Genomic DNA, 13,529 nt, shown 5'->3' with positions numbered 1-13,529 from the left:
TCCCAGTAGAACACCAGTTCTGGAAAACTCAGACCTGGCACCAACATCTCGGTTTGAACTTCAGCGAGTCTTCTCAACAAGGCACTGAGTTTGCTGCCATGTGATTGGCTGATTGGATATTTGTAAAAAGGAGCACGTGTATCAGGTCAGTGTATATATGACATGAAGGGAAACATTGTTTCAATCAAGGCTGTTGAGGAGAAGTTTTAGGTAGAACATTTTCATTTAATATGAAGGATTTTATTTATAGGCAAAAATTAAGTCCCTGTTGTCCCCCTTTCACAGTGCAAGGACATTTCCTGAATCAGGATTATAAATGTGATGGTTTAGCACGACTATGGCGCTCTCCAGTAGGAGGAATGTAGGTAAACTACATTTCCCAGGATGCACTGGTTGGAAACGTCGAGCTGTCACGGCCGAGAGAGAGGGGGAGAGAGAAACTGGTCCAGCATCTCCGGAGCGGCGGAGCGGAGCGGATACAGAGACACGCAGTCCTCATCAGCAAAATGAGGAGGAATTAACGCGCCGACTGTCTCCCGTGTGTTTCCCACCGCGATGCACGCCGTGGATGTTTAAAGCCTCCTCGCCTGCTGTAGACCAGCGCGGACATCTGACTTTATCCCATCAATGAGATATGTGGAGTGGCTCTACCGCTCGGTGGTAACGCAGAAAAACACAAGATGAAGAAGCAGTTCAACCGAATGAGACAGCTCGCCAACCAAACAGTGGGCAGGTAAGCGTGAAACGGCGCGTTAGATTGGCCACACCGAGCTGCATGCGTCCCGCTTTAATTGGCTCTGGGTCAAGCGGCCAAAGCAGGAATTCGTCGGTTGTGTGTGTGTATGTGTGTACAGTATTCAGTCATTCACGCGTCGGGCTTTTGCTGCTCAGCTGGTTTGATTTGCACAAAGCATTAGCTGTCAGTGTAGGTCACAGTTGCAGCTTGAACGGGGTGTGATTGATTGAGCTCAGCAGGAAGGAGTGTACCCGCACGCAGACGAGCAGGGAACTGACATGGTACCCAAGAAGCTGGGCTACTGCCTACTGACCAATGAAATCAAAGCAGAGGGCAGCTTCAAGGCATCCTGCTGCTGGAGGGGAGTCAACATACAGCCTCTATGAAGATGCTCAAGGCGCCTTTTAATCAAATTAGTGTGGCATAGCGGGTGATCTGTGGGATGTAAACTGGTGAAATATGTTTTTTTTTTATGTTTGACGAGGCATTCAAAGACCAATCTTAAAACCCTGATGTAACCGGGTCCAAGTCCCTGCTTAGGGCGTAGTAATATTATATAAAAGTGCAGGAAGTTTTGGGGTGGGGTTTGCAGTGATGTTAATCGTTTGAGTATTTTATCCCAACATTTTACAGTTATATTTTTAAAACTGCAGCTGTGTCTATTGAGCTTCAAAAGAAGTTCTAGGATAGATGGGCTGAGTAGGAAGAATTCGAGATGGGAATTCCCAGTGAGTCATTCGGACTACACAATATTATCACAATGGCAACCAGTGCTGCCTCACATAATCTCACCAAGTTGCTCTACCTACCCACACAGCCCATTTGCCCCAGTGGTGCGATAGCTGGACCAACAGATGATTTGATCAGATGTTTATCTCTGATGCCTGGATTGGTCTTTATTGGTCAGACAAGGCAAGAATTCACCTTACATTTTCTTCAGTCTTGCATTATGTTGTTTTGTCTTGCAGTATCCTGAAATCGAGTTCATCATCTGTGTTTTCACGAGTTAAGAAAGATTTGGCATCTTGAAAAGTTCCTGAATACAATATAATGGTTCCAAAACAGCTGATAAAACAAAAACAGGTCATTTAGCTTACCATAAAGATTGGAAACAGAACCCGAGGGATTGTAGTCACTGTCACCCTAATCATAGTTGATTTAACTGTTTTACGTAGTTTGGTCTAATGAAACATATCGATGCTAAAAAAAATAAAAATAAAAAAGAGGACCAAATATTGAGCCCTGAGGAACTCCAATACTAATACAACTCAGTAACTAAGTTAATACATGATTATAGAACATTTTGTGTATGTTACTTTACAAGTGTTTGTAACAGGTGTGTAAAATACTGTATTTTCACTAACTGTATTGGAATTTCTTTTGGCTAATTATTGCTTTTAATGGCATATTTCAGTTAAGAACGGGAGAAATCATTAGAAATTGGGAAAATTTCTTGCTGTTTCGTCTTTGATTAATATCTCAAACAACATTTGAGTCTTTCAGAGTTCAAGTGTTTGCTCCATTTCTATTTTTTGTCCTTGTTGAGGTGGGGCAGGTTGGCCTTTTTGTGCAAAAGCTAATAACATGTAACTCCACCTTTTTCACCTATATATCCAATTCATGGTGAAATCCCAGAGTAGGTCCCTATTGTCTAAATTACTTTTCAGTGTTTTGGTGTCAAGCTTCAGGAAGAGCTTTTTTTTTTAAATCCTGGAAGTGCCTCACCATTCAAACACAGTGGAAGAATGCAGAAGTGATTAATCCATAGTAAATCCTGACTGCACAAATTTGCATCAGATAGTACGCAAATGTGAAAATACTTAGGATTAATGTGTTTAGGTTTATGTGATTTAATTGTTATCAGTGCATCTGTTTTCTTCCTGCCAGGCCTGATGCTGCAGATAACTCTGGAGTTTGTTAATCTCTCAGTCAAGATTGAGTCTTGTTGAAAGTATATAGCTCATTTTAGCTTTCATTGTTTGAAAACATGCTCAATATGCTTCCTCAATTAAGTGTAAAGTGCTATTTGATCCATGTAGGAGGACACGGGTGTCGTAGCCTCTTTAAGCCTTTGGGCCAAGCCTAGAGAGGAAGGAATCATATTTAAATTCCAGTTAAGATAGGTGTAGCTAAAGCTTTTCTGTAAATAGGTGTTGTGAAGACTTTGTCTCTGCTTCTGTTTTCCCACCACACCCATAGCTGAACTGAAAATAAATGTCATATGTCAATACTGCACCCTTGGCAGTTTGTCTTGTGTTCTGACGTGTTGTTTAACCCATTAAAATTATTACATAACCTTACAACAGAAACACTGTCGTATATGCAAGCAGGACCTGTCTAATAAGGACATGGAGTGATTTGTAGCCTGTTGTTAACTGCAGCTCCACCAGGTTTATTATAAAGCATTATGGTATGCACTGCTGAGGTGATGTAAGTACTGTAAAACCTGTTTGTTTTGCTTGGCTGACAGCACTAACTGACAGTGCTGGCATGCAGACAAGGTTTCATGGCATGCAAAACTTTTACTGTAGATTAGTACTTCAGATTATACAGTAATACATTTGTCTCATCATCCTAAATTTCTTCTCTAGCAGTGCAGAGTACCAAAATATACAGTCCCCAGCAGATGAGTTTTTCCCCACAGAAACCAGATCTGAATATTACAGGGTTACGTGAAGAGACCGTCTAAAACCAAGTCCAAAATTAACCAAAGCCAAAACAGGTCCAAACCAGCCACCAATGATGACCGAGATTAACCTCAAAATCAGTCTTCAACCCAGCTCCTTATTCAGTCCAAAACCAGTAGAGCCTGAAAGTTGTCTAAAACCAGAATCCCCAGCTTAGCATCATGCAGTGAGTCTGAGGTTCCCTAAAGTGACAGAAGACACCAGAGATCTGAAACCTGCCCCAAACCACCTGATCATAAATGATTTCATGAAGAAAAACTTAAATCCCTATAAACTTACAAAAAGTTCCCCTAGATTCTGGGACCAAGTGCTACGTGCCTTGAAAAACTGCACTAAGCTGCAGCCGGTTTAAGGCAAATTGTTATGAGCATCCTCAATTTACTTTTAGAGGCTAAAACTTTTTTATGCAGCATCTTACTCGGCTACACGCAGAGTGCAGGCAGAGGCGCTGATACAAATCAATGAAAAAGGTTTTACTGCAGCTAATGCCAAGCAAAGTGAGCTTGGTAGAGGTATCAGAAATCCCCGGAGGACATTTTCCCATTACGAAAAAATTACGGGAATTATGCCCTACTTGGGCCTGAGGGGACAAAAGCTTTAATGCACTTCACCAAATAAAACCAAACAATTATTGGTAAGTATACAGACACAAAAAGGCCTGTGTGGTAGGTTAGTTGCTTGTTTATTTCCCCTTCTTCTTCTTCTCTAGAGCCCAGTGAGGCGGAACATCCTGGTAATGAGTTCTAACCTGTATCATAAGAAGCAGAACAGCAGGGGCAATTAGTCATATTTAGAGGGTAGAGACTCAACACGCTGCCCGACGGCTGGCCACACAGGTAATTGCTGAGATCCTCTCCTTGACCTTGGCAACCTGCATCACCCGGTTTGTGTTGACGGCTGCAGACATCAGCTGCTGCTGACCTCAGTGACCATAAACTACACGGACAATTTGTCCGCTTCATAATTATCATTTCACAATTAGTGCTTCTAAAATCCCCTAAACGTGCACTAATGTTGACAAGTCATTTTTTTACATTCTTCAGCTGTGAAATTGCAGATTTGAGGCCAGCTTTTTTCACATGCTGCTTGAGGGTCTAAATAACATCTTGTTAGCAATCATAACCAGGTATGAGCTTCCAAAACTAACTAAGAGAAAGTAAAAAGACAGTTAGGAAGGGAAAGTATGACCAATACTGCTTTCCAGATCCTTTAATATTCAGTTTAACTCCATTTGAAACAATTCAGTATTCAACAATCAATGTACAACAGCAGTTTTAGAAGTTCTAGGGACCACCTGGGGGTGAGTACAAACTGCAGAGGTAATAAATAATTCAAAGCTTTGTTTTCTGTTTGCATTGGCATTGCTGATAATACTGCGTTCCAATGGAGCTGGGAGTGACTCCCAAGGTCAGTGCACTCCAGTAGTTAAGTTGCTTTTTTTTTTTTTTTTTTTGCTAATTAGTAAGGTAGAGCCATCAATGCATCGCCAGAAATACAGAGCAGTGCTTGTTTTTTTGCAGCACGTTCATGGATAGAGCCTGGTCAGTGCGCTGCTTACGGCTTATTTAGTTTCTCAGTTTTATCTGCCGCCACATGGGATTGTTAAATCGGGGTTGGTTGGGCAGCTCCAACTTTGGAAATTCCAATTCCGACTTCAAATGGAATGCTGCATAAGAAATCTGAAGCGCAATCATAGCCAGCGAGAGGTTGGTAATTCATTTCATTGGTTGTATTTATCTGTTTGTTTGTTTTTTGTCTGTTGATGAAGATTACGCTGCTCAGTTCTGGTCAACTGTCACATATCTATTTATTTATCTACATTTATCATGTCGCTCCTGCTTGTTTTTTGTTTAGCTTTCCTGTTTAAATGCTAAAAAAATCTGGACATTTCTAATCCCATTTTGACAAATATTACACTGAAATGATGTAGAAATTGGGAGACATTTTCTTGACATGAAAATATCGCAGACTGATTTGGATTCAGATGTCTTTGTGGATGCATGGAGGGACTTTTCATCCTTGGTGGAGTAATGCAGTCAGCGCTATAATTCTCTCTTCGTTGTGAATGTTTAGCAAGTTGAGGAGAATAGCTAGCAAAGATTTTTGCATTGTGTTGTGTATTTACTCTGCTGCATAGAGGCTCAATAACGTAACGTAAAGAGCTCTTGCTTAATCTTACACTAATATTTTTTGAAGGTGGCTTTTTGCTTGTGCTGCGTCAAGTGTGTTTGAACAATCACAGTTTACCTGCGTCACTCCAAGACGCTATTATGACCTACTCAATAGCAGGAGCTGCTTAACACCCCGAATACAGATTTGTAAGAACTACAACAGGCCCCAGTTCCTGCAGTGCAGACACAACAAATGACAGATAAGCTACCTCCAATTAGAAAAGATGTTTGGTTCTGAGTAGGTGAAAACTGCTACTTTGAGGCTACAAGCTTTTCTTGGTGTCATGAGCAGGGCTGCATGTCACTGTGAAACTGGGGGTACTGTTAGTTACACGGTAGGCTTGCATTCTCTGCTTTAATCTTCGTTTAGCTGCAGTAGTGACCATCATTTATAAAGCAAACATTTTGTACGCAGTGGGACTTGAAGCGACTGAGACGTCAACTGGAAGGTTTTCCCACAAAATAATTGTTTGGCCCATGTTTGTGGTTTCTTTGGGCCAAATTTGACCTTAACTTTTGCCTGAGAAAGCCATCAGTAACCCAGATTAAACTCCAATGTGTCTGCTTTGGGTTTATTCAGGCAGTAGGGAGTGGAGAGCTGTTTTCTCCCCCTGCTGGCCATCAGAAAAAATGCAGGTTTAAGCCCCTGCCACAATGACTTCTCTGCTTCCATCTTTTATGCAGAGTCTATAATCCTAAACTCAGTCTTTCCCGCCTCATGTAAACAGAAGTGAAAGTGCCTTGTTGTCTCTCTATGTTAACATTTTACTGGAAATCTGATCCCAGACTTTGTTTACACATAGCACGCTCATTTGTGTTTGTACTCAGTCTGGATATGAATGCATATTTTACCCCGTAAAGCATTTGAATTTAATTTTTCATCCTTTACAGTTCAGTAAGGTGCAACATAAGTAACCACGAGAAAGTTTAAGCTCATACCATGTATTATTTATTAGTATTAGTTCACTTCTAACATGTTTATTTGTCAATTTTGTGTCTATAGACTTACTTCACAATACAGTGAGCCTCTCACAAGCTTGGCTAATGTGTTTTGTATGTATTATTCATATATCTTTGCATTTTATTTAAGTATGTATCTGCTTTGTAGTGCAATTTAAGCTTATGTATGGAATATGTAGTTTATCTTTTTCCTTTCTGCTCGTCTTCAGCATTAGAGTGGCATTTGCAGCTTCCAAAAAAACCGCAGGAAACAGGCACACTGGCATCTTCGAACTAATGAAGCATCTCCCTCCAGGATGACATTGCTGCATTGCTCCAGTTAAGGATATAGGTCAAGAGAGGTTCAGACACAGTTAAAATCATCTCTAAAACAGTCAGTCTGCACCATTAATCCTGCGTAATGCTGCGTAAACTGTGTGCCTGAATGAAAATGCGTGACTCTCTGTGAGCACAGCGAGGTTATGGCAGGAAGGCGATGGGCTTAATCCTCTTTTGGCGCCGTCACTTCTTCTGCAGAGTATTTTTAACTCATCTACTCATTCACATTTTTGTGTCGGTGATAAATGAATCCGACTGGTTATTTGCCTTGTGGGATCACTCTGTAAAAACATTTGTCCCTCTAGTATTCAGAAAAAGAAATATATTCAGTTGAGGCGTTGCAGAGGAGGCTGAAGAATGTCACGGCGAGATAAGACTAAAAACCGCAAAAAATCTATTAAAGACTTGTGGAAAAATGGATTCGTAATCTTCATTGACAGGCAGGGAAATTGTTTCCTTTGGTCACTGTGTAATGTTCAGGCTTCAGGTCACCAAACCTCAGAAACTGCTGTTTGTATTTGTTCCATTTTATTTATTTTTTTGTCCCCAAACCATCACCTCCCGTCAGCCCAGGTAAATTATATGTTTCTTTCACAGCACAAAAAAAACCCAAAATAAAAAACAGGCATGCCCTTAATGCCTTTATTATTTTGGTTATTCATTTCATGCATTGTTATTTTCCCTGACATATTCTGAGCTGCAGGACACAATAGTGAGTTTGTGATTGATGGGTGAACCTGTGTGACCAGTGATTCTTGTTGTTCTCTGTGGACTGCATGCACGCTGTTGATGTCTGTGCTTTGTTGTTCTCCCTTTGATGAAACCTGAGAAAGTACCCGGCCACGCTTGTTAGGTTTTATTCGACGGCAGGAGGGAGGATGGCGCGATGTGCCGCCCCGTGGTGATGCTGACGGGCTCGCAGACCTCTGCTGCTGCCCGTGACACGGTTTGATCTGTCGGAGCAAGAAGCTGAACAGCCTGACGCTGAGATTCATCAAAGAAGCGAGTCATTTTCTTCTCCCTTCATCTATGTGCTGTCCTCTGATACTCCCGTCTGTTTTAGATCTCTGCACTGTCATCAGTGTGAAACTAGATCTTTTATATTAACGATTGCAGACAAAGCCACAATCAAAATATTTATGAGGTTGTAACACAGGTTCAGGTGTAATGTTACTGCAGGTACAGAGCAATTCAAAAACCGGATATTTCTAAGAAACAAATAAGCCTGCAAATCAAAAAATACTACTTAAAAAGCCGAAACCAAAAAAAAATCTACTGCCTTCCATAAGTCAAAATTTTTGGGCTATTATCTCAAAATTTCTATTTAACACTGTAAAGCTTGAACCATAATTGAATCATCGCCAGGTCAACTTTTTGAGCTCTCTAACCTGAAATTTCCACCTGTTGATGGTAAAAAACATTCTTCCCAAGTGGGAGAAACAAGCCTCCATACTTCAAAACTGACCAAACCAAATCAGAGCAATCGATATACGAGTGAATCAAACCATTATAAACTGAATGAGGGGAAGTTACAATAAAATAAAACAGAATATAAAATAGAAACACACCCTGTTCCCGCCTCATGCTGTTACATCACTTGTTAGTGCCTCAGCATCTTTGTGAAAATCTGAAATGAATTTTATCGAGGTTTTAAAACAATCTGACAGTCGTCTCCACAGTGACACCTACTGGCCACTCTTGCTGTCATCATACTTTGATAATGCTATTTTACGGACAAGTATTGCACAAGCAAAACAAACCTTAATGTTGTTCTGTTTCGGCATTATATAAACAAAACTGATTTTAACTGATCTGGTTTTAACATGATTGTTTCACTTGCTAAACATCAGTTAGCCATGCTCATGTGACCTAGGTGTTTTCTCCACAGGGACACCTACTGGCCACTTTTGTTGTTGTCACACCTTGAGAAAGCTAAACAGTGACGCAGACAACATTGCAACTGCAAACGAGGCAACTTATTATACCAAGCTATCAATAATTATGATCAGCACATGAGCAGAGTCTGTTAAAGACAGCACGCTGTGACTGTAATGAAGTGTGCTTCAGCAAATACTGCTGTCACCCTGTGGTGTTAACACACACGAGGCTGTTTCATAGTTGCATAGTAATTCAGTGCAACACACAACAAATGCATTTATGAAATAAATCCATTCAAAATCCATTCATGTATACCTGTGCACTTGTTGCAGGTAGATGCAGGTATAAGATATAAATATATAGATATACAGCACATTGTTCCTGCAAATAAACCGGTGGATCACGTGTCCTTGAATACCTTTGTTTTTTCTGTGTCTTTACGTTGCTGTCCTTTTTCATTTTCAATAATTATCTTTTGTTGCTTTTGTATCATTTCTTCATCCCGCCATCATCTTTGTTTCATTTCTCCTCAAACAGTTGGTCTGTTCTCCAGAATTTTATCTAGCGCTGAAATCAGCAAAACAGCTGCATTAAGGCAATTTTCTTAATTGAAACCTTTGCTCTGTGAGTTGTTTTGGAATTTTTGTGCTCTGTTCATGTTTTTGCCATCAGCCAGTGAAAGGCTTGCTTCTTGTTTTGCGTTTCTTAATATACAGAATCTTGTCAGATCTATTTTGCAATCTCTGGGAAACTTGCAAGGAGCTCAGTGAAGCCCCAACAATTGATTATTTGTCTATTTGGACTTCCATGTGTCTGTAAGCGGCTGCAGGATTCCTCGTGGCTGCTAAATCCAGCTGTGTACACTTCCGTGTTTTATTGGCCACTTTCTAAAACGTGTTTTACAGTTTGTGTTTTGTTGTTTGTGCAAATAGAGCGTTCCTATCTTGCATGTGTATGTTGGGTTTGTACAAATGTCTCCATAGAGCTGAACATAAATTATGCTAATGCCTCCCTCCCATCCCATTCACATGCCAGATCATCCAGTTGAAAGTTAATGAGCCCATTTGTCAAACACGGAGCTTTATCATCCTCTGGATTTGATAATTGATCGCCCTTAATTTGAACAGAATTAAGTTTTCAGGCTGCTTTGCAGAGTGTGTACAGTGGAAATATGCTGACCTGAAAGCAAAATGAAATAATTAAGGTTAGCGCTGATGGTAGCTACGAGCTGAAGGCGTAAAGAGGAACGGACATGGATGGCATTATGTTTACAGCGTGAAGCGCTGCATCTCTCCAGGCTCCTCTGAGGTGTTGGCACTCGGAGAGGTTTGTTATGAGCATCATTAGAGGCATTTCTGTCTACCAGTGCACACTCATGTGTGGGCTCATTTGTGTGTGTGTGTGCATATACGTAAAAATCTGTGTGTGTGGGCTCATGTACCTGTCCAAGTCTTCCTCACTGATCATGATGAAAGTCTATTAATGAGGGCTTCCTACAAACAGTTGGAAACTGACCCGTTTTGCTACCTTCACAGTGCTTACAAATTTGTGAGACACAGTAGCAGCTGTGACACTGCAGAGGGAACAGAACACAGTTAAAGGAGCAGTTTGGGAAATGCACAGATTTTTTTTGTTTTGTTTTGTTTTGGGAGTGAGGTGAGACTCTTACAGCTGGGTTTGTCAGCACCTTTAACCTAATGTACATTTATTTTTTCCAGCTTTCTGAAAATTCAGTTAAAATTGATCTACATTTGGATGAAAACCTAGTTAAGGAAAAGTGGTTATCTAATATATATATTTTTAAACTCAGGGGCTCAGGGAGCGTGTTTGGGTGATCCTGTTATCTTACTGTGATGCTACCATATACCAGCTCTATATAAAAGATGGATGTAGCCACCTTGAAATTGCCTGCCAATTTAAAGAGTTTGGCATCATTGGGCCATCTGAGTTTTGTGAAACCAAACGCGACCTTTTTCAGATAAGACGGTAGAGATGGGTAGCTATCAGCTAACGCTATTGCTGCCTATCTAGGTCAGTAAGGTCGTAACTCACGTAACTCACCATCTTTGAACAGAGGCGGGGGTTTACGACACCAACTCTCTGCCATCTATAATCCAGTTTTGAGATCCCTTCCCAGACGCCTTAACGCCCACTCACATCCTGGGCCATCTGACCTCAGGAATTCGCATGATAACGTGGGGCCAGGTTTCACAATGAACACACCCGAAACTCTGGCTGATTGGGACCCACGCCCAGTTTCCCACCTTGGCTCAGGTGATTAGAGGATCATCAGGGGGTCCTTTTGTCCCTCTGTGGGGGGTCACTCCCACTAGGTTTATATCTGGGACTCTCCACCATTTGACCTTAGAACTGAAGAAGCTTCTCGGATGAGAGGTGAAACGTCTTCAAGCAACTTAAAGAAGTCCAGACGCTTTTCTTTGCAAGCTCCTTTGACTATTCTGAGTAGTATACTTTATTTCTCTACATGAAATGCAAAAATGCTTCAAACTGAAACATTACTATTTCAGGATTATTTTATTATTAAAGTTTTAGAAAAATTTGCTTTGACTTCAACACAACTAAACCTTTATTAATAAAGAGGTGTTTAATGTCAGGATACAGAAGCATTCCCAGCCCTCCTGGTTTTCCTTACCTTGACTGTATTTTTCCTCTGCTTGCCTCTCATGCTCATTTCCATGCCTGCGCCGTCTCTTTCTGTCTTCACCATCTTGTTAGTTTGACATCCTTTGCAGCCCCTCAGTCCTCTAGCCTAAACTTTACTTTGTGAAAGCGCAGCACCTTCTGAAATGTTGCTTTGACAGTTCTGCCCTGAAGGTAATTAGCATAGAGAGAGAAGATGATATGGTGGGACTGTTGACAAAAATAGCCTCGTCTGACACGACGGCTGATTAGATATTCTCCTCCAGCTCACAGAACTGGATCGTGTATCAGTTTTAATTACTTGCGATTTAAAAAAAAAGTGAAGATTTTAGGTTCAAATATGAGTTAAAAAAAAGAACCACAGACACGTTCTCTGGTCCTGTCTGTCAATGCTCCTCTGAGACGCCAGGTACTTGGGTGAATTTGACGGAGTTACTTGGGGAGATGTCATTGCCAGTGGAGCGTTATTGAAATCACTGGAGTGTGTTGATGGAGACGCTGCTCTGGGTTGTTGCTGAGCCACCGAGGAGCCGACAAACAGATGCCCAACCTCCTCAGCTCTGCTCCTTCTGCTGCTGAACACAAGCTGGCATTTAGAAAATTGTTTTTCTTATTTACAAAGTTTGGAAATCAATCAGCATGCTGCTTAGATGCCAGCTTAGTTATTCGAATAGCTTAGCAGGGAGGAGGTTTTACATCTTTTTTACCTTCAGGGAGGTTTGACTGAGAACAGTTGCTGTTTTCATTTGGATATTTATTAGATATCTGAGAGGTGACAGATAGGAGAAGACTGCAGATGACACTGCTGCTGTGGTGTTTTCTTTATTCATAGCAGTTCTCATTCCCAGAATGTCGGATACTGCTGTTGTGTCACATCTGTCGGAGCCTCACAGAAATGCACAAGCTGTCCTTCAGCAGTAGAGTGCGGCGAGGGCGTAAGGACACGCAGGGTGAGGCAGTGATGACATGTCTTGTCTCTTTGCTGTGTTTCTTTTCACCCTCTAAATGTTCATACATTTCTTTTAATTATTAGTCATTATTAATCCCTCAACCAGTTACAGCAGATGGCTGCACCTCCTTGAGGAGGGATCTACCGGTTAAAAGGGAGTTTTTCCTTCCCACTGTTGCCAAATGCTTGATCATAGGACGAGGTCCGATTGTCGGGGTGTTCTCTGTATCGTTGTAGGGTCTTTACCTTTCAAAATAAAGTGCCTCTTGGTGACTTTTGTTGTGATTTCGTGCAATACAAATGAAACTGAATTTAAGTTCAGGCATCAAAACTGAATGAGGATCCTGCTTTACAACAATGACCTCGCTTGTTAAAATTAAAGTTAATGATACCAAATGTCATTGGAATATGAGCACACATTTAGACTTCTTCTCCTGTACCAGTGCGGATGTGGAGACTTTGAGTGGTGATACTTATCGTTAAGGAGAATACTGCAGTGGTGATAACTAATGGACAGCCATGAAGACATCCACATTCATCTTTGTGTGGAAACCGTAACGCTGGTGCATTGTGGAGTATTTAGCATTTAAAAATATTCCAGTATCTCTTTGTGTCCAATAATTGTCGTGGTTGGTGGGTCAGTGAACGCTACCAAAAGGCCCTTCTGTGTTTTGGTCAGACTCTGGCACAGTGACAGTACTTGACACCTTAGGATGACAGCACACCATGGCAGCGGTTTGTTTTGACAACAGTTGCGAGAAACATTAGCTGCTCTGAATTCAGTAATATGGGTGTGTTTCATTACCAGATTGCATTAATAGCTGTAACTTGTAGCTTAGGTGTCTTTATTGGGTGGGCTGGACCCCTGAGGCCCTCCATAATGCTGATGCTTGACTAATCTGAACATCTTTTGGCTCTGTGGATACGGGAGATGGTGAGAATTTAGAAAAAGGTGTCCACTTCACAAAGACAGATAGTCATAAGTCTTTTATAAGAGTTAGGGTGATCTTTGATGAATAGTCCAGTAGTTCTCAGTGGATATTTAATTTCATATTTACTTCCCTAAGTCGTCCAGTAAACATGGAAAAAGCAAAGGTAAAAATGATTTTCTCGTGCTTTCTATCAGACTGGATAGAATATATTCAGGCTGGCGCTGTTGGTTGAACAAA

The 13,529-nt window shown here is 41.1% G+C and overlaps 1 protein-coding gene across 1 annotated transcript in view; it reads left to right on the top strand.

The window, feature by feature from the left end:
- Positions 1-13,529, top strand: part of LOC102295311 (rho GTPase-activating protein 44) — a 97,132-nt gene continuing 83,603 nt past the window's right edge. Inside the window, exons 1-2 of the mRNA XM_014335905.2 lie at positions 1-145; positions 286-733. Of these exons, the coding sequence (XP_014191391.1) occupies positions 681-733 (53 nt within the window). The 5' untranslated portion in view covers positions 1-145; positions 286-680. The remainder of the gene's footprint in view (positions 146-285; positions 734-13,529) is intronic.

This window comes from Haplochromis burtoni, unplaced genomic scaffold (assembly GCF_018398535.1).
Source record: "Haplochromis burtoni strain Fernald_Lab_line unplaced genomic scaffold, NCSU_Asbu1 Contig_6, whole genome shotgun sequence".
Classification (NCBI taxonomy): domain Eukaryota; kingdom Metazoa; phylum Chordata; class Actinopteri; order Cichliformes; family Cichlidae; genus Haplochromis; species Haplochromis burtoni.
Note: the sequence above shows the minus strand (reverse complement) of the source record. Positions and strands in the feature narration are given on the sequence as shown.